General features: G+C 46.8%; 1 protein-coding gene across 3 annotated transcripts in view; it reads right to left on the bottom strand.

The window, feature by feature from the left end:
- Positions 1 to 3,241: 3,241 nt before the first annotated feature.
- Positions 3,242 to 21,938, bottom strand: part of TP53INP2 (tumor protein p53 inducible nuclear protein 2) — a 56,770-nt gene continuing 38,073 nt past the window's right edge. Inside the window, exons 3-5 of one of the 3 annotated variants that reach the window (XM_084645709.1) lie at positions 19,659 to 19,697; positions 19,352 to 19,487; positions 3,242 to 14,838 (exon numbers count right to left, since the gene is read on the bottom strand). In XM_084645709.1, the coding sequence (XP_084501835.1) occupies positions 14,589 to 14,838; positions 19,352 to 19,487; positions 19,659 to 19,697 (425 nt within the window). In that variant the 3' untranslated portion in view covers positions 3,242 to 14,588. Of the gene's footprint in view, positions 14,839 to 19,351; positions 19,698 to 21,938 lie in introns of all 3 variants that reach the window. The other 2 variants (XM_084645708.1, XM_084645710.1) reach the window with 2 other exon arrangements.

Here is a 21,938-nt window from a genome sequence, read left to right on the forward strand (position 1 = left end):
GTTGCCCTATAATTTGGGTTGTATTATTATTAGCAGCAGCATAGTACTGTACAGGAAGATTGAGTGGATTACTTGAAGCTCTAGGCCTACAAGCTCCTTATTTGGAGCTTTAAAGAGGAATTTGTTTAACCACAAATGAATTAACTAGTGCAGCTGTTGTTGCAAAGCACGAAAATATTCAAAGCCTACTACCCCAGCCTTCAGGATGCATGCATTTAATGTGGACCAAAGAGTCCCAAAAGATAGCTTTCTCCATGTCCAAGTGTTCACCAAGAGGACGATACTGCACAGAAGAATGCGGTCTGGAGACTTTCTGAAATCTGGTACCTGGAAGTTTTATCTGGAAAAGTATTCTGCGCTCAGTGGTGACTTGTTCACATGTACTACATGAGAAAGCAGGTCAGCCTTAGTGTGCTGGGAATCTTTCATGGTAAGAAATTGAGGCCTTGTCTATACTACCGCGGTAAGTCAACCTAAGTTACGCTACTCTAGTTACGTGAATAACGTAACTGAAGTCGACGTAGCTTAGGTTGACTTACCGCACTGTGTCGCTGGGAGATGCTAGCCCGCCGACGTCGCTTACTCTTCTCAGGGAGCTGGAGTACCTACTGGAGTTGTCTGGAGAGCACTCTGCGATCGATATAGTGGGTCTACAGTAGACCTGCTAAATTGACACCGCTGCATCGATCGCAGCAGTGCCGATCTAGGTAAGTGTAGGCATGGCCTCAGACACAAGTCTTCCTAGGTTTCCTGTTACCTTGCACACAAGTGATTCTGACAAATATTGCACCTTGTAAAAAATGGTCTGTGGAACATAAAGTGGTAAATAAGCTGTCTTGTGCCAAAAATGCTAAATGTTGATTGGTCAGGGGCTGCCCCAGAAAGCTGAACTTTTTGCATATAAAACTTCAGAGGGAAAAATTCTGTCCTGGGCTAGGGCCAAAGGGCAGTATATGTTACCTGTGTTCTGAAACTGCTAACTTCCCCCAGAGAGTCACATTCAGTCATGCTCTTTTGATACCTTGGATTACTGTATAAAATCAGTTTCTCCCCAAAAACATCTACCCACTCCTGATGCAGGGATATTGAAGAGCCAGTGGCAGGCAATATGGCTCACAGAGATTTTGCCAAAACCCTGAAAAGGGGCAATTATTCTACCTTTTCACTTCCAACCTCCACACTTCTGCTTCCTTGAAATCCTACCATCTTCAACGAGGTAAGATGTAAAACTAAGCTGTTTTATTATTTCTGTGTTTTCCTGCTTATGAGATCACACTGCACCTGATTTTGTTCTTATTGAAGTTGATGGCAAAACTCCCAGTGACTTCAATGAGACCAGGATCAGACCCAGGAAGAGCTCAACATGTCATACGTGTCAGTTTCCCTAAAACCTTAGTGTAAGTGGGAACCTTGGGTTTATTTATAGGTTCTTTAAGTCTTGCCTTACATTTTATTTGTTATGCTGGTGAAAACTCTTGGGGTGATATTTGTGGAAACTAAGCTCCCCTTTTTCCACAGAACAGATGCAAGTTGTGTAATGGCAGTGCAGTCTTCACCACACAACCCTACCAATGGGCCTAAAACTTGAGGGACCAGACCTATGAGGAGGGGGTAATCTGGTTTCTTACCGTGCCATTCTTGGCCTTGCTGCTGAGGTTGCCAGCAAGGCAGTCAGTTATGGTGAATTTTTTTATGAATGGAAGCTGTAGCAAAACCACAAGACTTAGAGGCCCCTAAATCATCCTCAGATGTGAACTATTTTGGACACTTTTGACCTTGAGGTGAGAAGTGCTGTATCTCATAACCAGTCCGCTAAGTCATTCAATCCCCCTAAATTTGCTTTTCCTGTGAGAATGGCTGTGACTTAGTCCCCATTTTTGTTCTGGATATCTAATATAAAACGTGTCTCCTTATTCCTGAAGCACCTCTCACCACTGGTTGGAGATCCTAGACTCTGACTGTGTGTAACTCAACCGGCACCTGTGGTTAGGATTTCCACATATAAAATGTTGCAGAATGTGTCTTTGGACTGCCACGTTCTGTTCTGACTCTAGGGCAGTTAGCTGTCAACATGTTGCAAATGTTTAAACAGTATTCTAGGGAAGTAGACACCCTCTTTCTTCTCTGCACCCTTCTGGGCTGTGGTGGATGGTGCAAATGCACTAACCTTTTGCATTATTTATCCCTCCGTGTGCTCTGTAGGCAAGGGGAGCTGATGAACCTCTGCTGGTAGCGCTAGTTTGGGATTTACATAGGGTGGAAATTGTTTGATCAAAGAGGCAGCCTTGTGGATATGATCAGTGTAGGGTTGCCACCTGGCTTGTGGGAGAGGAAAAAACAAATCTAGTCTGAGTTTCCTACCAACCCTTAGGGCTCATTTATGCAGGGAAATTTACCAATATTACTAGACCTATATAATTTTACTGCTATAGTCAGTCTACTAGCTAGTGTCAAGTTCATTCTTTTCCACCCTGTCACTGAGGTTTGTCTGCTTTGCATCCTTTCGTCTCTATCCCATTTTCTTTGCCTTCTCCTGTCCATATTCAGCCTAACCAGCTTTGTTTCTGATTCCTGCTCTACTGCTGAGGGTGCTGTCTCCCTTCCAGAGAGTCCAGTGTGCCATTCTCCGGAGTTCACTAAGCCCAGATGCCTCCTGTAAACATGTTAAAATGAAACCCATCATGTGAGTGGGATGCTGTGATAAAGATAAACATATGATTGTGCGGAGATAGCTTAGAAAAAAAACCTACCCTCCACTTTGGATGGCAGCAAAATTCTGCAGCTTACTATTCTTTTGTTTAATGACAGTATTCTCCATCAAGCCTCAGAAAAGGCCATTAGTACGAAGGCTATTAACTCAGTTTAAGGTCTCCTGCCATTGTACCCAGACTGAGATGTGTTGTATCAAGAATGCATCACTTTGAGCTGAAGGTTTTTATTTTAACATCTTCCAACAGATTCCCACTGTCTGCATGGACAAGAACTGTGATTAGCAGCATGACACTTTACTACTTTTTATTTAAACTTCTTGCAGGCTTGTGAAATTGAAATCCTGTGTTCTGACCTGTACAGACATGTAAAACGCTGGTGCTTCCCTCATTAGGGCAGTGCTTAACCATCCTCAGGGAACAAATACTTGCTACAGTCAGTGAAATATCCTACCGGATTTTGAATGGTGGATGTAACCAGTTTTACTGCACCTGGTTCCCTTTATGATTTAAAACACGCACACAAAGTATGCTTTAAATATATAGAATTTTTTTTTTAATTTCTTGTGGTTTTCCTTTATATTAGATTTTTTTTTTCAGGACAGCATTACAATCTAACAACCAAAACCATGTTACATACACACACACACACCACATAACATATCCCAGGAAGTCATGTCCTTCACTCTGTCAACATGTTGCAAATGTTTAAACAGTATTCTACATGAAGTAGACTCCCTCTTTCTACGAGCCTTGCTTGCATTGCTTTAACATGTAACACACAATAAGGAAGTATTTTGTTAGCTTCCTGGTTTGAACTAGGTTTCCGTTCCTACCGTATAAGTGATGTAGAAAATGGGGCTTTTTTTTTTTTTGGTCTTCTCAAAACCCCTGTTTTAAAAGTTCTCCTGCTATTGTAAGGCATACAATAGATTCTAAGGTTTAAATCACCCTCTCAGCTGAACAGAGCTGGGGGAAAAACCCTACTAGGAGTTTAATCTGCTTGGTCATCTGGGTTGTGCTCTAAGCAGGTCAAATGCGCACACACTCAAAATGTGCTGCTTGTCAGAGTGTTGGGGGTGGTGTGGAGGGAGGGGAAAGGAGGTGGCAAAACCAGAAAATGTTCTCAAACTCATTTTAAGAAGGTCTAAGGCAACCCTTTCAAACCAAATAGTACCTTCTCTTTAGATAAGCCTTTAGAAGGGAGAAAAAATGGATTTTTAATACACAGTGTGTTTTGGCAGAGCGCTGGTGGTAGTCATGTCATCTTTATACTCTCTCTTCACCCTCAAGCTGGTGGGAAATCCAATTTTAAGCAAGAGTTCCCAAAGGTGTATAGGGGATTTAGGTACCAAAATAAAGGGTATTTGGGGGCCTAACTCTGTTGGCTCCTTTGAAAATCCCAGATCTATTTTTTTCAAAATAACATACAGCTGCAGATTTATTTCTTTTTATTTTTTTTTTAATTTAAATTCCCAGTCGCTTTTTGCATAGGACTTTTAACTATGGTTCCCTAATTGGTTACCAAACCATGCAAAAGGGTGAAAGGCACATACACAGTCAATACACTATGAAGAGGTATAATGCATATAGGAGAGTATTATGAGTATAATACCTAGTTGTGGGAGTTGAGATAGATATATATATCTATATCTATAGATTTGTAGATATATATATATATACACACACACAAGATATTGCAACACTCAAATGCTACATTACAGATACAGTTATGATACAGTAGAAAAGAATATTACTATGTTGCTGTTACAGTGTGAGTTGTACCCTTGTCTCAGGAGCGGTAGAAGCCGGATTTTGAAAGCACAAAAGTGAATTAGATACACGTTGTTTGCAGTGAGAATTGGGTGTTTAAAATAGTTTGTATTTATGGGCAGCTTTGCTCCCCCGCTCGCTCTTAGGCACGAAGGAGTTGGAACAGCAAAGTTGTTTGGGGTTTCTCATACAGGTGAACCCTGTATAAGTTACATGCTACTGCTCTACCCACAAGGAATAGGATCTCCCACATCCTGGAGATAAAGGGTAAAACCCTGGCTCCACTTAAGTCAAAGGAAGCTTTGCTATTGACTTCACTGGAGCCAGGCTTTCATCTAGAATCTGAGTCTCCCTGGGGGAAGGCTGAGCAGGCTGTTAACGAGGAGGGCTAGCGTAGACTCCCTCTGACAGAAGAACCCCCTAGGTGCAGGCAGCTAGTGTGGAGAAGCAGCAGGTGCTGAGCTAGAACAATGAGCCTGACAGATCTCCGAGCCTAATCAGGCAGACCTATTATTAGGGAAGTTGGTGCAGCCCAAGTGGGTTTAGACTGGTAAGGGCTGAATATTTCATCAGGTACTAACCCACATCCTCTACCTCCTTGTAAACAAAGGGGGTAGGGAGGTGGAAAGAACTTGAAGCTACAGGTGTTTATTGAGCAAAGAAGGAATAAGTCAGCATCAGCTTGGATACTAGATGGAGCTGTTCCTTTTTTGTATAACCGTCTTTTTGGGGAAAATGAGAGATTTATTTTTTAAATTAAGTTTCATGAGCTAACGTTTTTAGAAAGAGCCTTTTTGCACCTGCATCAAGGCATAAAGCCAGAGGCTACAGCGAGGCCCTTTAAAAATCTGACCCTGTGTTTCTGATTGTCAAGAGTGCTATCACCCTTTCACTTCTGCACTCCGAGAGCTGCCCGCTGTTGCCAGGCTGCAGGTGCCAGGCTGCCTTTTGGGGGGTGAGCAGACGGGGAGGCTGCATCTCCTCTGGTTATGAGGGTTCACAAAACTCTCACACGTCAAAACAAAAGTGATTTACTAACTATGCCAGAGATCTTCCTCCTCTTCTCCCCCCCCCCCTTCTATTTAAAAATAGACTTTCTTCTGATCTCCCTCTTCCCCCTCCCATTGGCAAAACTCCCAGACAGTTCAGTGGAATGAGAGCTGGGCCAAGGAGGTGTTCACAGAATGGCTGTATCTCTGATAGCTCACAGGAACAGCTGCACTGCAGGAGAAATGGACAGCGGTGAACATAACCAGTTTGCCCTTGCCTGCCCCTTCCCTCAAGCTTTGGAAACAGCTTTGACCACACTGGGGAATTACTTTAACTTCCCTTCCAGAACGGGTCAATCCTGATGTGAAAGCAAGCCCTGCCTATGAGCCACTTTTGTCACCAAACTGCATAATAGTCAAAGGTTCTTCTAGAATGGCCTAGAGGAAGCAGCTGAAACTAAAGGAGGAAAGACTATGGTTGGCCTGACTTTGATCCTACATGGGAGTCAAAGTGGCCAGAGAGAGGTCAGTGGGGTTAAAGTGGTGGACAAGGAGGATACGGCCCAGAGAGTCTACAGAAGAGGCTCCAAAGGTGCCCTAGGGCTACAGAAGAAATTCCACACGCTTGACCTCAAGCAGTTTAACTTCTCCTCCTCTTTTCCAATTCAATCTGTTTAAAAAGAAAGTAACCAGCTGACTACAGCATGCGGTGAGCCCTCAGTGCAGGCAATGGCATCATACTATTCTCTGTACTGTTAGGTATCCATGCCATGAAAGAATGGCTGCATTCCTGAAGAAGTTCAGAGCTTGGGGGAGTAGATGCATCATCCAGACATATGCTGGTCTCCCATCTTATTTTAAATCATGTGTGCTTAACCTGGGGCTCTCCAACAAGCCGTGTGTGTCATTAGCTAGATGGGTGAGGTGTCCCAAAGATTGTTTCTGTTGTAATATAGCGTTACACTATGGAAACGGTGGAGAACCACTATCAAGGGAAGTGACCGCTTTGTTAGCTACAGTTTAGTGACCATTGCCAAACCTTCACTTTTTACTGCAGTCATATTTGTCTATTTATTAAATAACAAAAATATCTGCCTTTCTCTTTTGTTAAAAAAACCCACCTTTCTTCCATGACTGGAAACCATCAATTTCAGCTCCAGTCCATGCAAGGGATTTGGGCTGGGAATTATCCTAGCCAGGCGCCCCTGCAAACATGGCCTTTTTACATCTGAGGGGAATTTGCATGGTCTTCACGAAACATTAATGGATTTCCTCCCCACATGGGGTTGGGGGGGAGAAAAGAAAACTGCTCCACATACAGCTATACACTACTTTAAAATATACAAAGAGAAATAACAGGGTCCTAAAGAGAGGAACTTTGGGATCAGCTACATACCTAAACTTATACTTTGCGATATTAAAAGAAAGGGGCCATGCTAGAATGAATTGACTTTCCTCAAGGCTGGGCTTTCCCAGCAGCGTGGATGCCTCACAGAAGTGGTACTTGTAGGTGCTGGTGTTGAAGTACTGGATTTCCAGGACAGCTCTGCTGGCGGATGTGCTTTCCATGGCACCCAGCTTGTCGCCCAGCAGCTCCTCACCACCCTTTAAATGCAAATGGAACACGGGCAAAATGTAGGAGGCAGACTCTAGCATCACGGACTGCTTGTGCGTTTGTGACCAAGGACCAAGTGGTTGAAATGGCTGCTGTGACCTGCTTTTGAATTCAGCCCCTGAACCAGGATCACTTTGCTAGGGCTGCCTCGGAGGTATGTTATATGCAGAATGCTAGAATATGTGGCTTCAGACTTGGCCCTACATTCATGTTTTAAAACAAAAAGGGGGGGGAGGGCGCATTTCGCCAGCTTTCTGATGGATGCTGAAGGGCTGCCTGGGGCCCAACTGAAGCCAACGGCTAACCTCTTGTTGACTTCAAAAAAGTAGGGCCAGTGGTGTGCGGGGGAAGAGGTTGAGATTCCCACACCCCCTGCTATTAAGAAGGGCAGGATTTACTGCTGCATGGCAGAGGATGTGGGTTCTGATTCTACACCAGACTAATTGTGGGAGAATCTCTGGGCAGCCAGGGTCAGCCAGGCAGAGGCTGTATTTCCACACTGGCTCTGGCCCTGGCTCCCCTGGAGAGGAGCTCTGCAGAAGAGAGAATCTGGCCTGGGGCCATCTTGCCCTTTCCATGTACATTCCACCCAGTTGGAGGGGGAATGACAGTCATCCCCCTGGCTCCTCCCCCCTCCCCCCCCGTCTACCCTGCCCCTTGCATAGAGCCTGACAGGCTGAGAGAGCTCTCCTGGGTCATGTGGGGGAGATAGTACCTCACAGGGATCTGGCTCCTGGGCTCTAAAGATGGGCAAGACCTATTAGAGGATCTACTCCATTGCACTGCCCATGCCAGCTGTGTCCTCGGCACTAGCCCGCTGAGAAAGCAAGAGCCAAACCAACCTTACTTTCTAAACAGACGTGCCCCCAGCACTTTATTTTCCATCCAGTGTCTTTTTTTTAAATATTAAAAAAAAAATAAATCAGAAATGACATTATTCCTAAGAGAGCGAACAACCGTCGCAGTGCTCCCTCCCTACTCTCAACGCACTTTTTCCAAACCATTTTGCACCCGCCTGACCCCATCCTGCTCCCATGGACTCCGCTGGGAGCAAGATCTAGCTCAGAGTTTGTGATTTGTATAGAGCACAGATCCGTTGTTACCTCTGCCTCTGAGCTTTTGGCATTGCCCCCAAACCCTTGGGGGGCTTTGATGCCCTCTCAAAATATATTGCTTAAAAATAGCTAGCTAGATATTTCCAATGACACTGGCCTAGAGGAGGAATAAATTGCATTTTAATAACTTCCATGTGATTCCTGGGACCCACATGAGTGAGTTGGGTGGCCCCATAGCTAGTATATGGACACTTGTAACTTTAAATCTGTTACACGGGTGCCGATCGAATCCTTTTCCTCCTCCAAAAGGAAGCCTGTACTAGCAATTCATGCTAAGAAAATAAAAAGACATCCCAGTAGGTTTCACAGATTCCTTTAGGACATGCAGATTACTATCCACAGCCTCCCAGGAAATAAAAGAATGCATCAGAATCAAATGGTTCTGAAATATGGACTTTTAAAGATCCCAATGCACGTGTTTGTCCCTGAGTCCATGCTGGAATTTCCCCTACACAAATAAAAAAGAAACTGAAACCTCAGCATAGCCATTAAAGTAGGAGATCAGAACAACACTCTCCCAGCCAGAGGTTGGTTGGTTTGTTTAACCTTTCAGCTGGGAGAATCACACAACTAACCGCCAACTGGAAATACTGAACGCAAAACCAAAACCAACACCGTACATCCACTCTGGGTTTTTAAAATATGTACACACATGCACACAAAGGTTCTGTGTTTTAAGCACCTTTTGTTTGCTTTAAGATAAAAGGAGAGCCATCCAACCTCAGCATGAGGGGCTCTGCTCGATCGTTAAAGAACTAGGACAGGAAATTTGGTAGCAGACCAATACTCCTAGTGATCGCTCTTTTATAAGACAGGCAAATTGCAGGGCACCTCCAAGCACAGTGTGAACACACCTCTGCCACAGCATTAGATATTTGGTCACACTTTATAGCAGGTGCATTTATAATCAACTTATAAAGGGTTAATACATGATTCATAGATACTATAAACACATTACAGAGAGGACAGTCTGTGTTAGATGCTTGTAAGCCATGGTAATAGTAACCTAGTGACCTGTCTAACAATGGTTTGACCGCTCAGTAAAACATTATTAATCATTGATTAACCCTTTCTAAACTCTTTTAATATAAAGTGGGATGGTAGTTTTGCTTGGTTTCCCCTGCTGACTAGGGATAATATGATGCAGTTGTGCAGAACGATGACATCCAAGCAAAGTTCCTTGCATTCTCCGTCTAAAAAGAATAGAACTTAAGTAACAACATTAAAAATGAACCACCACTGAAACAGGCAATTGTCGGGCTATTGGACTCAGTGCCTCTGTTTTAACAGCACTTAAAGGTCTAGTCTGAGGGTGACTAGAGCTTTGCCATTGACTTCAATTGCTGCTGGATCAAGTCCTAATTGGGTAGTTTCTGCTTCACTGTCTTGGACAATTAGCAAGGGTGGGAGGCTTTTAAAGAGGGACTTCTCTTACTGGGAGAAATGTTTGCGAGCAGCTTAGCAGACACGGGCATTGTAAGGTATACAAGGTGAGTAGCATTCCCCAAAGCAATTTGTGTTTCTAAGAAGCTTTGCTCTCTCTCTCTCTCTTGCAGCCATTCGGCACCTGTTTGGTCTGCAAGACACAATGGTCAGCTCCAAATATCACAAGCGTTATGGGGGCTCTGGGCCCGGGTGACATCAGCATGTTAAATTTGTGACATCACTGTCATTTGCAGAGTGCCTGAGGCATGTCGTAAGTGGAGGTGTAGAACTGTGTAACAGTAACAGGTGGTAGCTGGCCGGGAGGCAGAAAATTACTGACCTCATACCGCTCTTTATTGGTGGCTGCTCCAGCAAGGAAATCTCCCTCTAAAGCCACCTTATCTGCATGGAACAGCCTAATGCTGCAAAACACATTGACCAAACAGCCTATGGAAAGGAGAACTGAACAGGGGATGCAGGGGGGAGGAGACTTGATGAGCATCCAAAATTTAACCCTGTTCCTACACTGCTGCTTAAAAAATTCTTAACTCTACTATGGACATTGACGTGCTTAGGCAATAGCTTCTCCTCGCCTCTGCAGGAACTTGAGTCGGCATTCATGTAAAATGCACCAGTCCCAACTTGCGTCAGGGCTCACTTGAGAAAAAGGCATTTAATAGGAAACCAAGGATGTGAACAGCTGTAAATGTCCCATTAAGTCAAGACGTTGCCAGTCTCCGGTAAGGAGTTGGCTGCAAATGAAATAATAGACGTGTTGCCATCTTTAACCTGGTAGGACCTTCAGCAGTGAGCAGATGAAGTTCTATCACGCTACTCCCTGCTCCAACACGTGGAGACAATGTGGAGCTGGAATCAAACAACCGACAGGGGTGGGGATCATCCAGACCGTGGGAAATAACACTGGCTTCTCTCTCTTTCTCTTAACTGCTGTTAAACCGTCTTGCCAAGAGATTGTGCACATGAGCTCAGCTGCCTCTCCAGTTGCTGACAAGGGTGCAAAAGCAAAGAGGAACAAACAGCTGATCCTAGCTAGCTCTGTGGGAATTTTGCCGTTGACTTCAATGAAAGCAGGGATCAGGTTCTAAAAATCAGGTCCCTATTAGATAGGGGCCCAAGCTACAGAGCTCTGAGCCAGCTGGAACGTCAACAAGGTTTGTGTGTGTTGGGGGTGGGGAGGTGTTCGGGTCCAGCATATTGGTTGGGAGCTATCTCTCGTTACTATAGTCACCAATGATTCAATCAGAAATAGCTGCCTCAAGCATCCTTTCCATTAGTACAGGATGATGTTACTGGTTTTTAATCTTTGCCAGGCACTGCTCTTATTTCTCTAGGCGGGTTAGAATTTATTTCCATGCTGTGTGAGAACTTTCTGTTCAGTTGTGTCATGAGGGCCGCAGGGCATTGAGTTTGGAGACACTAACAATAGTCGTGTGCAGAACTTAACAAAAGCCAAACTGGGAGAGTGATAGAGACAGTAGGGCTGCTTCAAACAGGGGTTGATTACGCTGAAGAACAACAAATATAAAATATGTTTAAAGTAATCCCATTTGTCTCCGTATTTTTAGAAGCTCCCATGGCACCGGCATTTTAGCTAGATCCTGCAGGCACAATGATATTAGCCACTCTCTGGGCTAACCAGGTCTGTTAGCCTCCATTCCTGGAGGCTGGTAATTGTAAGTTTATTGCCTCTCAAAAGTCTCAAGAGCTCAGTTATTAGACATTTTAAAAGCGGCTCTCACATGGTGGAGGCCCACTGTTTACAATTATTTTTAAAAACGCAATTTCACAAAACCTACTATGAAGGTAAAGGTTTGAATCACGGTTCATAGAAGAAATTCCAGTGAAAGTGGTTTATTTTTGGAGCTCAACATGGCCTTGCATGGTGGAAACTCAAACTCAACAGCATTGTGCAAATGCTGAGCACTGGAACGCGAGCCTGCCTGTGAATGGGAAGTGGATAGTCTAGTTTCATTCCCCCAGGGAGTGAAGTGCAAGCAGTAAAGAAAGAGCATTAATGGAGGAATGTGATTTTCAGACAGCTTTGTGGTTTTACTAATCTCGTATTATTAATGTACGATTTTTTTAATCTTTATAGTGGCCTTTTAAGGATAAACATGTTGATCCAAACCCAGCTGTGGTGTAGCAGTATTAAAACCACCAGGGATGAATATGGCTATTCATGTCCCAGGGCACAATCTTTAGTGCAGTTAACCGGGGGTTACTCTATTAGCCCATTCTGACTATGGAGATGAAATTCCTCAACTGGGCTGAACGCCTGGAACTTTATTTCCCATCAGAAACTCCCTATAGTCCTGTAGGGACTATCAGTCTAGTGAGTGTTAGCCCTGCCTGTAACTGTGGAATAGGGGCGCTGCCATATATACCTCTTCTTGGGAGACTTGTATCTTTTTCCATCCAAGTAGACACAAGTTCTGTGCTATGCAGTTCTCAGCCTTGGGCTTGCACCTTCTCAACGGCTCCAGTTTCCATCCTCGTTTCTTGTCTCCCCCCCTCTCTCCTGTCTTTCTTTTCTCCCCAATCTCTCTCGCTTCCTCTCTTGTTTCACATCCTTTTGCTACCAGCTTCGACATACTTTACCACCTCTGTGACTAATGCACAAGCCCCTTTCTGTACTGTCCTCTCGAGCCCTGGACGGGGCAGCAAATCACAGGCCATTAAACTAGCGTGAAGGAGAATTGCCACGCCTGGGGGTTTGAGTGATGGGTTATGTCCTAGCATTAGCTTGAGGATCATGCTGAAGAAGTATCATCATCCGAATGGTGGGCTGGAAGCACTGAGATGACAATGCTAGGAGCCCTTGGGATTCACTGCTGCCTTGTGTCTCTTTTGAGTGAAGCCTTCTGGCCAATCCGAGAGCTGCAGGTACGGAGTTATGCCCAGTTCTCTTCTGTCAGAAAGATGCGTCAGCCCAAAGAGGGCCCCTTAGGGAGGACACACAGGGAGCTGGGGTTTACTCAGAGGCCATTATTTCCATGCACTAACTTGGCCTGATAGTGCTGTGGTGGCCCTGCAGCTGTTCTGTGGATGTCTCAGAGTTGGATGGTGGGACTGCTCTCCCCTAGCCCTTCCCTGGCACTGAGGCTGGACCCGTCCGCTGGGAGTGGCTCCTCTAACAGCTCCCTGGAGGTGGTGGGATTTACACAATGCTGCTTTGTGGGTTTGTTTTCCAAGGGTCCAGATTTTGACTGAAAGTAAAAAACACCAAGACCTGTTTGGACACACACAGATCATTGGCTTCCCCGGGGCATCAAAACCAGAAAAGCCCAGGGAGAGCCTTTTGCCAGAAATCCAGTGATTTGGACAGACCGAGGAAACGACCACCCAGTCTAGTGGGTAGGCCGCCTCGTTCATTGCTCAACCATTGGCTCTGAAGATCTAATATGGTGTTTACAATCAATCAGATAATCCTCCCCCACAGATTTCTGCCCAGCCTGTTGCCTGGGATGAGAATTCTTTATTTCAGTGGATGAGAGCTTTTTAAGGGCTTCATCATTGTAAAATGAAAGTAAGTCATTGTGGGGGGGTTGGTTCTTGTTGTTTTTTGCTTAAGCTAGTGAATGTTCCTGACCATTTCACGAGGCAGATTTGTTCAGCCTTTCTAAAGACCACCTGATCTCTACCTTGTGTTCCACATGCAATAATCTGCTTAGAGCTGTGACACTTGTCCATTAAGCAAAGCTGTTTGGGGTGGGTGGGCCAAACACATTGTAAGACACCTGACTGTAACCTGAAAGCACCGGAATAATAAAATGGACTTTGCACTCTTTTTAAAAGGCTGTGGGGAATTAAGGGCTACAGTAATACTGCACAGGCTTGATTTCCAGAAGCACTGAGTAGCTGCAGCTGCCACGGATTTCAGCTGGAGTTGTGGATCCTCAACACTTCTGAAAATCAGGTCTTAAAGATTTGCTAGGAGATGCTCACGCAGGGTTCCTTTTACTCCAGCATGGCACCTCTGAACAGACAGCTAGATAATAACAGCATGCAAGTAAGGATCATCAGGACCACAATCCCAGCTCCCAGGTTAATTCAAAGACAGGATCTGATATACAGTCCAGTTTTTAAAGTGGGAGAAGGGAATGGTCCTTATTCCACATAAATTATTACATTTTCCTGGAATTTGGGCCAATTTTGTTATTTCATTCCAGTTTGCACTTGAACCTGGTATCTCCATTTGTGACATCACAATCTGTTCCGTGGAGAAGAGTGTGATGTCATAAAGAAAGGCACTGATGTCACAGGCTCCCAATACAACGGTAAGGGACAAAGGAAATGACGGGGCATCTTCACCTTCCCATAAATTCAGCGTAACATTGGTGTTAAGCTTAGTGAAAAGTAGAGCATTCATTGGGAACACCAAATTCAAATTCAAATACTGGTAAGCGTTGCAAGAGTAGCTGGAAGAACCTACTCAAGTATTGAGGAGAGAGGCAGGGAGCTGGGGAAATACCTCTCATTAGGAATAGTTTTTCTGAGGGTAACTGGTTGGACACAAGTTTTTCCAGACACTTTAGCACTGATTCTTTTAAACCATTTCTTGGCATTTAAAAGCTGTCCCCCCGTGTCGTTAGGTTACGTGAGGGTGACGTGCCGCCTTTCTCTCCTGCTCAGCACCAAAGCGAAAGCTGCAGTGGTGGGGAGGAGAGGAGGGCAAGGTATTGAAGTGGAGAAGGAAGAAAATAATAGGTAAGTAAATGTACACACTAGTGTAAAAAGGGGAGTGAAACCAAAGGAGAGCCCAGCAAGGATCCGTGGTGGAGCATCACCAGTTCAGAAGAAATTGAAACGCGTCTCTCATGAGGATAGGTTTATTCCAGAGAAAGGATGAAGACACCTCTGCTGGGGAAAGCATCGCGAGAGGGGAGGTGAAGCTTGAGAGTTAAAAGGGTAATGCCCCACGGTGCAGACTTCCGGCAGTAGTTTAGTAGTTGGAATGGCGCTGGCATGGTTGGTAGACAAAGCTGCCCTGGTGTTTGGCCCACCGGGGGTGGCGCTCTCTGGCACGGTTCTGCCGCTGCATGACCTTCTGACTGAGCTTGTGCTTCTCCGCCAGCTGCTTTGCCCGCTGGATCCGACGGACCTGGCTGACTTTCTCCAAGATGGCAGCTTTTGCCGTGAGGGAGGTGGGGTGGTGTGGGGTGCGGCGCTCCAGCCGGGGTTCAGGCACATCCCTAGAGAGAGAGACACGCTCATTAATGGTCAAGCTCAGGATGACCTCAGATAGGAGAGACACCGCTTTGCATTTCCCCTGGGCACGAAGGGGTCAACTGCCAACTGGAGTCACACGAGACTCCTGACAGCTCCCTTCTGAGTCAAATGTGAAAATGCTCACACAACAAAAGAAGAGATGAGCCCCACGTCCTGCTCAGCACAACCAACAATCGTTCCGTTGGAGGTGGCATGTGGTACTATGGTGATAGCATCATGGAAATAAAGCTATTTTTCCAAGATCAGTATGGCGGTTAATTCTTTAAAATGTTCGTATTAACCAGGCTGACATCCCCTTAATAGCCACTTAGCTGGCTTTGCACGTGTGTCTTATAGACAAACACACAGACAGGGACAAATTTAGAGGCGATTCTAAGGTGGTTTCTTCTAACCGCTCAGCATGCAAATTATTCCATCTTACGCTCCCTTTGATTTAGTAATCGGCATTTAATTGAGACCCTTCCCCTACTCATCACCTCTGAATTTGGCCTGCTGTCTCCTGTAAGCAATGCTGTTAAAAGCCCTTTACAAGGCCAATGGAATTATGAGTGAACTGGTCCATAGGCCAGTCTGCAATAAGCAGAGTTGTTAAAAGGAACAGGACTTGCCCGGATCAAATGACTGGCGTGGTTAATCCAGGTTCCTTTAGCACAGATGACTCAGGGGGAGAAGAGAGGTTCCAAGCCAGCTGCTGGGTCAGCAGAAGTGCTCCTCCAACAATGAGAGAAATCAAGGGCAAATTGAGCTTTCCTCATTTCCTCCCTACTTTTAACTATTATTTGTAGCCATTTTGCTTTATATTTCACCCTCTGCTTTCAAACTTCCACTGACTCCAGCCGGATCAGAATTTGGCCCGATGAAAGCGGAGTTTGCAAAGGGCAAATGAAATCCCAGCCGATGATGCTCAGCGTCGTCCTCTGAGACTTGCCCTGGGGAATTTTGCTCTTGAACTGGGCAATGCCCCTCTGTGGTGCTGTATAAACAATAACGATGTATATGACCCACACTCCCATGGAGTGTTAATGCCAAAAGCCATTGAGCTCACGGCTGGGCCTTAGCCCAGTTTGCCTTTGGTGTGTATGTGCTGTTGTGATACTCTGGTAACATGTCCCGAAACACTGAGCAGCCTGTGTGGCTTGTAACTTGCCATGTGGCTGCACTTCCGGGCATTGGTTGTGAACTCTGAGGCTGCTGATGGGAGAATGTGTGGGACTGGAAGTAAGGATTGCTGCTGTCTCCCAGGAGGGTCCCCTTTCCTGGAAAAGGAGTGGGCTTCAGTCCCCTCTCTGGGGTTATTTTTCTGCCTAGAAGTGGGTGGGGGGGAAAGGTTCGATGCCCAGGAGAGCTCAATTTGCAGGAAGAACAGCATTCCAGAGTGGATAATTTTGCACTCAGAACTAGAATTGCACTGCAGGACCAGGGTGGAGGAGACGTGGATGAGATGAGGAGGAAAAGCCAACAAATATCCTTCCTAAAGAGCAAACGTGGTAAATTCCGAGACACCAGCGAAAAGTGAGTGGAGCCATGTCTACTCCAAAGCCTTATTGCCACAAGATCGTTTTCTCGGCGTCTGGTTTTCTGCTGTAATGATACAGGTGGTATGACTGAAAGAGTGTGCCCACACTGCATTGTTTATGCCATCTTAAGCTACTTCCCTTCTCAATCACTGCATTCACAAAGCTTTGTACTTTCTGGAAATAACTGCGCACCATTCTGGACAGATATCCCCGGTGCAATGTTCTGCGGCTAGGGGTCTGGCATTCTGGGCTTTTTCTTGCAGTGCATTGTGGGGTGTCTATTGGAACCCACTGGAATTCTGGGATTTGGGCTCAAACGAACAAGCTCCCTAGTATCCCATAATTGGTCCATTGCTTGAGAACAAGGACTATTTACAAAGCGCTGCCCGGCAGCGTGGAGGAAACACGGCTGAGTGCTGTGACCCTGTCATTAATATGAACAGACTGCTCCACACACGCACGGGCAGCCGCACAGCCAGGTAGCTTTGGGTGGGTTAGGAGAGCTGCAGTGTCACAGGAGTGCTGGCCCCTTTAAATGAAGCAGGTCCTGTCCCCCTGTGCCAGAACAGGTGCTCCACCTTTGGCCAGTTCAGAGGGCAGAGCAGCACCTGGGGCTAATAAGGATGAGGGAGGAGATCTCTGAAGAGAGCAGGGGAGCAGCCGGAGGGGCTTATCAGCTGACCTCTCCTTCCTGGAGAACTGGAGCCAGAGTACCCAGGGGAACAGTGGAAACATCTCCCTGCTGGCTTGCCTGAGATGAGAGATTAATGAAACGGGGGGATAATGAATGTTCCCCAAGTGAGGACGAACTCCCAGCTGAGAAGCCAGCGAGGGACAGGGGGGATTGGCACTGGGAAGAGCAGAGTTGCACTCCAGCTGGAAGGGTGTCCTGACAGAAGGACAGGAGAGGACGTATGAAGAGCCCAGGTGCTGTGGAAGATGCTGGAGCGCAGTACGTGTTGTGTCAATGGACTAGGTGCACTGGGGTGATAAATGGACTATGTTTGGGGACTTTTGCTATGGATTATTTTCACTGTTTGTAATAAACCTGCCCCAAGGGGGAGGGTGGGGTTATGACTGAGGCAAGACAGCCTGTCATGGAGTCCTTCGAGCTGAGAGGGGAAGTGATGGTAAGCAAGGTGTTAGGGTACCAAGGGGCACTTGGGGATAAAGGGGAATCATTCACACACAGTGATGCTGTGTCAATATGGCTAGAGGAGGAGGATGAAACTGAACAGTTATTTCGGTATGACTCTTTCCTGGAGTGACTTCACCGGACTGAGCTCTGCTTCTGGGCTTGGCAAACTAGTCCTGACTTCTTCTGGTTTATGACTTCTGACTGCACAATGAATTAGATGTTGGGTAAGTGATGTAGCCACTCTGTCACTGTAGCATCATCCAGGGACATCAACGCATCCATCCATCATCAAGACGATAAGGAGGGAAGTCCATAACCAGATGGCAAGCTCTTTGTTCTTGAGCTCCACAGGGATGGGACAGGGAGATCAAGAAGCCCCACAGTAAAGATGTAAGTTAAACTGCCCATGACCACAACATAAGGGGACATGGGGGACATATCAGGATGCTTCATGCTGGCTTCTACCATTAACTCCCCAGGAAGGGGGGAGGACAATCCTGACAGCTTGGCCAGGGGCCTGCTAACAACGTTACAGCACTGACTGGTGGGACAGGAGAGTAATGGAGAACTGGTGGAGGCAGTACTTCAGGCTGTGGGAAGGTCCTTTCCCGGAGAGCTCTGTGGAGTTCGCTCCGGAGCTGCGGTGGTGGAACAGGAGAGCTCCTCTCGGCACGGAGAAGGGCCGGGTCACCAACATCTGGAAGCTTGCCACTCTCAATTGCTGGTCAGGCTGGTGGGGGTAGATCAACTATTAGGGCTGTGAATGGAGGGTTCCCAAATTGTATAGAAGCCATGGGTGGGACCCATGTGCCTGTTCCTTGCCCCCATATCAGTCCTCCGAGTTCAACAACAGCAAGGTCAAGGTGATTACTGTGGAACGTTCACCAATATGAATATGGGGTGGTCTGGGTAGGTCCATGATAGCAGAGCTCCTTTGCTTTCCCATTGCCCTGGCCATGACCAAGGGGTGCCCCATCTCCTGCATTTTCTCTGCCAGCTTGTTGATCTTGGCATTCAATTAACTGCTGTTCAGAAGGTCCTGGACATGCTCCTCTCCCCAGAAAGCGAGAAGTCCAGGCCCTCCTGCCAGGTCCGTGTGGAACCACAAGGCATGGTTTGGTATGTGGCTGAGTGTAAACTCTCCACAAGCTGGAATTGCAGAGGGGCACGCCTGGCTGCCAGTTAAACAGGGAGAGGACAGCCAGTCCAGGTGCCCCCAGAGCAACAGAGGGCAGGCAGGGAAACAGACGAGCCAGTCCAGGCATGGAGCTATGCAATGTGGGACAGCAGTGGGAGAACTGCCAGGACTGGTGTAGTTAATCCGAAATAGGGAGGCACCCGCATGAATCTTAGACCATGTTAACTCTTTCCAGGGTAGAGTTTGGTCACTTTCGAAGCCAATGAATGAAAGTGGGATAGGATCCCAGATGAAAAAAGCAAAACAAACAAAAATCCTTTTGTGGGTGCCAAAAATTAATGTTGTAAGGAAAGAACATTCCCCTGGAGACAAGGTTGTAGAGACCATGGACGATCCTCCCACCCTTAATATGAAAGTCTCTCTTTAGTGTTTTAGCCAGATGGCATTGCGTGGATACCTAGAGCGCCCTAGCCACTGGGCAAGGCCTGTCCCCCAAAACTGCAGCGCTAATCCCAGCTCTGCCACTGATTTGCAGTGTGACCTTGGGCTAGTCTCTTAACGCCTCCATTCCTCCGCCTCTCCAGCTGGAAAGCGGAGATGATGACACCTGTCTGCCTTTGCCATGAGGTACAGACACACCATGTACTATCATTACTATCCACAGCAACCCAGGCTGGACTCACCCTTCACTGATCGGTTCGTCAGGGCTCTCCCTTTCCACCACAATGCTGTTGCTGGTGACGTAGACGGACATGCTGGGGTGTTCAATCAAGAGGTCCTCCATGGGGCTGCTCTCCAACCTGACGGGGCCAGGGCCTTCTGCAGTAAAACAGGGGGGAGGGGTGACAAACCAACTCTCGTCCATCAAGCAGGGGTCGGGCTGGGAGGGCACAGGCCTGCTGACACAGTCACTGAGTGAGTGGGGCGACGAAGTGGTAGGTGTGGGGGACCCAGGACGGGACTTGAAAGTGCAAACGGAATCCCTCTCACCTACCCGCTGCTCTTTGCTTGGGGCTGAAGTGTAACTATCTAATGAGAGACAAGAACCACCATCCACAAGGTGGGAGCAGCCAAAAAAACCACCGTAGTTTGAAGCCATGCAGAGTGGGGGCAGGGCAGGCAGGGGGAAGAATAAAGAAGCAGAGAGAGACACACACATACAATATACAGTGGGGGTGGGGGGGAAGGGAGGGAGAAAAAGGGGGCATTATTAGTAAAAATGACACCCCAACTGCATTATTGATTTCTTTCTTTTCAAACGATAAAACCTTTACTGAAGTATAACCCACCGTGCAAAATAAAAACACCACCACAGCAGAGCACGGCCACCTCGATTCGGCCAAGCATCCGTGTGCCCGAGGGACCGCTAAGAATGATGAGAGCACCGATAGGGAAAAGCATGGGGGACTGGTCTCGCTTGTGCTTTGCTCTCGGAGAGACGTGCTCTGTCCACCCCACCTAACCCAGTCGCGGACTGGCAGGAGTCAGGAGGAACCTTATCCCATAACTGTGCCTGCAGGGCTTCTTCCGCCTTCCTGTATCCAAGCGGAGCATTCCCAAGTGCTAGGCTACATGGTTATGGCAGCGCCAGACTCGAGACAGGAGACTCCCTTCCAAGGCGCGTGCTCCCTGAACTGGTGGTAGAGATGGAGTTTAACGGCATATTGGAACTGGATTCTAAACCTGGACAGTCTAAGGTGATGTGGCCAACCCTGTAACTTAGCACTGTGTTCTAACCAGGTCCCCGGACCCCATCATAGCTGTGATGTTGATGGGGCCTTCCTAAACCTAAATGGCAGCCGTGTCATAATTTATGGAGCTGCTCAGACTGTCTCTCGTCTGTTAGTTCCTCTCCCTGTTTCTCGTCATCAGTTTGTTGCAGCTCCGGTGGAAGAGGGTGATTCCAGGGCGCTCTCGCTCTCATATTGGCTGTGTTATAGCGAAGGAAGATGTTATTATGGCTAGGTTCAGTCAGGACTGCCCCGACCTCTGCTGAGCTCCTCAGTGTGCTTCAGGCATCAAGAGATTACTGGGGGGCTGGTCTAGGGAAGGGGGAGCCCTGAGCAAAGATCTACTTGTGCAGTCTAGTGTTCAACCCCTCTGCGGGTTGGCGGGGTGAGTGAAATCTGAGCGGAATGCATGTCTGCAGCAGGACAAAGGGAAGAAAGAAATATGAAAGCACAAGGTGCTGGGCAGACTTTCCATCCCTAGTTTGACACTGATGGCTTCAATTAGTCCCATCAATGATGCATCTGCCTACAGTGAGCCACTGTGGTCCAGTGGGGGCTGGGAGAGCTGAGACCCGGATTTACTGCTTGCCCTTGTCACTGAATCACTAGGTGACCTTGGGAAAGACCATTGATCTCTCTGCCTCACTTACCCCAGCTGTAAGGCATGGTTAGAAACCCTTAGCCTCCTTTGTAGACTGCTTGGAGATTGACGGATGAAAAGTGCTATATAGGTGTTCTGTATTAATTTCTTTAAGGCCAGCATGAATTTTATGGATGACCATAATAACAATGGGAGGCAGTGTGAAGTAGTGGTTAAAGCAAAGTCAAGTCACAATCAAAATCCTGGCTGCTACCCTCTGTTTTGCCACTAACTTCCTGTGCAACCTTTGGCAAATGATTTATACCCTCCATGCCTCAGTTTTTCCTTCTGTACAAAGGGCGGAATAACTCTTTCCTTACAGGCGGTTGTAAAAGGACTGGAGATCCTCAACAGCCATCGTCTTTTTTTTTAAATTCTGGGAAAATAATCATTTAAAAAATGCTGGGTCAATTGTTCATCAGCCAGGGCGAAAGGGGCGATGCCGTTTGGGCTGGGAGAGACTTCCCAATGGGAGACTTCATTTCAGGGGACATATTTCCAAAGGGCTTACGCTGGTCCAGAATTAGACTTCCATGCAGCAGGGAGTCATTCTCTCGGTCCCTGGATGTTGGGCTATTAATAGCTGCCGAGAGGCCTGACTGGAGATTATTTAGAGAGTTTGGAGTGGTTCGGGTTGCTTGTTTTTCTTTTCTTCTTGGAACCTCTACTGCTCAAACCAGTTGTGTAACTGAGAGGAGAGGGGAGGATCCTGGCTAAACAACCCTCTGATCCCCCAAGCACTTGGGTTCCCATGGAGGCTTCCTTCCAGACAGGCAATAAGTGTAACTGTGACATGAAGTGGAAGAGGAACCGAAAATTCCCAGGTGAGCTGCAGTTTCCACTGCGCACATAGGTCAGACTGGCCTCTGGTTTTGCACTTGTGGTACTCAGGCATTCAGG

Source organism: Lepidochelys olivacea, assembly GCF_965140295.1.
Source record: "Lepidochelys olivacea isolate rLepOli2 genome assembly, chromosome: 13".
In the NCBI taxonomy this organism is placed as follows: Eukaryota; Metazoa; Chordata; order Testudines; family Cheloniidae; genus Lepidochelys; species Lepidochelys olivacea.